General features: G+C 43.9%; 1 protein-coding gene across 1 annotated transcript; it reads left to right on the top strand.

The window, feature by feature from the left end:
• The first annotated feature begins 312 nt into the window (after positions 1-312).
• Positions 313-759, top strand: LOC147981720 (uncharacterized). Its single transcript, XM_087517194.1, has one exon. The coding sequence runs from the start codon at positions 313-315 to the stop codon at positions 757-759; it is 447 nt and encodes a 148-aa protein (XP_087373320.1).
• The last annotated feature ends 2,092 nt before the right edge of the window (positions 760-2,851 follow it).

Raw genomic sequence — 2,851 nt, 5'->3', positions numbered from 1 at the left:
TGTATGTGTGTATATATGTGTATAGTTACTGGGGTGTGTGTATATATATGTGTGTAAATATATGCTATACTAAGTGTGAGTGTAGAATAGCTTATTCTACACCCCAGTAACGATACATACAAAATGTAGTAACGCAATATATAAAATATAGTGATTTTTCTAAAAATATAGTAAAATACAAACTTGGATAGTAAAACTAATATTTTTAAAATTACTATAGATTTATCTCTATACATAGTCTGCATCTTTCGATGCTTTCGCAAAAATATATCGGCAAAGCTTTAGTTGTCAACCTGAGCTAGAGCACCAACAATGGCGAGGCATACTACCCTCCTCCTAGTGGCAATAGTAGCCATACTCGTCACTGCCACCGCCGCCACCCTGGTCAAGGCCCCAGCCCCCGCAGACAAGCCGATGGCGTACGAAATGCTAGGGCGATATGGCTTCCCACCGGGCATCCTCCCGGAGGGAGTGCATGACTACGAACTCCGACTGGACGGCTCCTTTGAGGTACACTTCTCCGATGAATGCAAATTACGTATCGACAGCCAGTACGACGTCCACTACAACACTCGGGTCACCGGGAACATAAAAAATGACACGATCAGCGGCCTCAAAGGCATTGAGGTGAAGGTCTTTATTGCGTGGGTCAGCATAAAGGAGGTCGGCCGCGATGGGGATGAGCTTAGGCTGCACGCCGGGATGATATCCAAGTCATTCCCGGTCGACGCTTTCTCCTCTAGCCCGAAGTGTAACTGAGGCTCGACTGCAAGATCGACACAAGTGTCGCCACCCGAGTCTTCCTCTTCGATCATGTTGCTTAATGTTCCCTTCTTTCTTCGTAGGATTGATGATGCATGCGGCTGTCGCTGCTTGTTTTGCAACCCCATGCCATCTTGCCAATTCATGTAGTCCCATTGTTGTATGGGTTGAGACCAAGTGATATTAAATGGTGCCTTTTGTTCGTGATTGCAAAATTCATTTGTGAGATTTCAATTAACGAGGTGCTGGACGGTGAATGCGTTATCTGATCAAAGAAGGTATAATGGTATTGTGGCACAAATGGAAACTTCACTTAATTAGCTCTCGGCATCATCTTAGATATAATTGGAATTTATTTCGATCTTGAAGATAGCTTTACGGCATTTCCCATGTGGTATCTTTTCTGCGATAAAACTTTTGATCTATTAGTGCTGCCATGTCAGCATTGGAGTGAGCCAAAGGGGCGCCGTCGTCATCGTCCCTTCCTCACCGGAGTCAGGCCAAACATGTTTTATTAGACAGTCGGAAAGTCATGGTATTAAGGCCCCACAGGATCAACGCACCAGAACAGTAAACATCGCCTATGAAAAGAACTATAGATTGAAAGGATCCAACATAAAGACACACGAACGAAGATGAACACAGACTGGATCCATGTAGATCCACCAAACACTAGCACCGATTGAAACTCATGAGATCTGCCAGAAACACACCACCACATGCCCTTTGATGATGCTAGATGCATCTGCCAAAATGGGCGCTAGGCAGGGACAAACTTATTCCATCTTCAGAGTGACACCGTCATGGTCTTTCTGAGCAAGACACAAACCTAAGCAAACTCACAAAAACACCAGATGGGGCAAGATCCCTCCCGCCGGCAAGGGCCAGGGTCCACCACTCCTTCATAAAGATATTGATAGATACTTGCATATAGAAATTGACAAACACATGTTGGTGTGTGACCTTGAAAAAATAAACATAGAATATTCTACACACTCCCTCTATTTTAAATTAATTAAAAATGTAAATTCATCCTAATTGAAAAAAAATGACCAAAAATTGTATCATCATCTACAACATGATATTCTAAATACATGTCCGTATTGCATATATTTGATGGTGCATATTTTAGCACATGTTTCTGTAGATTTTGTCAAAAGTTTAACTTGGAATATATCTAGATCTTTAATTAATTTGAAATTGGGTAAGTAATATTTAATGCTTGCATGCAGTGGCGGAGTTTTGGGATTTTTTTTCTTTAGAAGACTGTGGTAATGGGCTGATTCAATTTCATTCCTAAATATGTTGGCCAATTGGCAAGCGGTACATTTGTTCTTATTGGCTGGTGGGGCAGGTGGGCAGCCAAGACTTCTAGAATGTCTGCCACAGCTTGCATGCCTCAAAAAAATGAGTTGATGAAATTTAATTCCTCTAGAAAAATTAAATGCAATTGTGAGCCGTGTGAAGAGGGGTAAATATTTCGCATGTAAGGCTGGGTGTGTCAACCTAAACACGCATTTCCCGTTATTACATGGGCCAGCCCACTCGAGACACTGTATTGTTTCCTGCTTCCGTTGTTACGAATGTCTTGGTTTATTTGGGCTTTTCTGTTCTTCTTTCTTTCTCTCTTGCATTTTTATTTTGAATTTTTATTTTCTGTTTATTTTAGTTTTTTCTTAGAAACTTTCCTTTTTCTGTTTTTTTTGCGAGAAGAAGACGATTTCATTGATGCATTGTTCTTACAGAAAAACCCAGGAAACAAAGGAAATTACAACGAAGACCTCCTGAGCTCCAGCTTCGCCGTCGACCAGAACGAGAGAGAAACGCGCCGCTGCCTTTGCTCGTCCACACGCCAAGGATCGACGAAAGCATCCCCAAGGCACCCGGGAAGTTCCTACTCACCGCCCCCGGAGGGGTAACGCCCTGGACCAACGGCTCCGCCCCAATGCACCACGCCGCCGTCTTCAACAGCTTCGAAACCCAGATCTGCCGCACAGGATCTGGTCGGGGAAGACCGCACCGCACGGATCCACCGATCCGCGAGCGGTGAGGAAGCAGGCGCTTGACCACGGAGCTCCGTCGAGCGCCG

Source organism: Triticum urartu, chromosome 3A (genome assembly GCF_056163025.1).
Source record: "Triticum urartu cultivar PI428250 chromosome 3A, HENAU_Tu73, whole genome shotgun sequence".
Classification (NCBI taxonomy): domain Eukaryota; kingdom Viridiplantae; phylum Streptophyta; class Magnoliopsida; order Poales; family Poaceae; genus Triticum; species Triticum urartu.
Note: the sequence above shows the minus strand (reverse complement) of the source record. Positions and strands in the feature narration are given on the sequence as shown.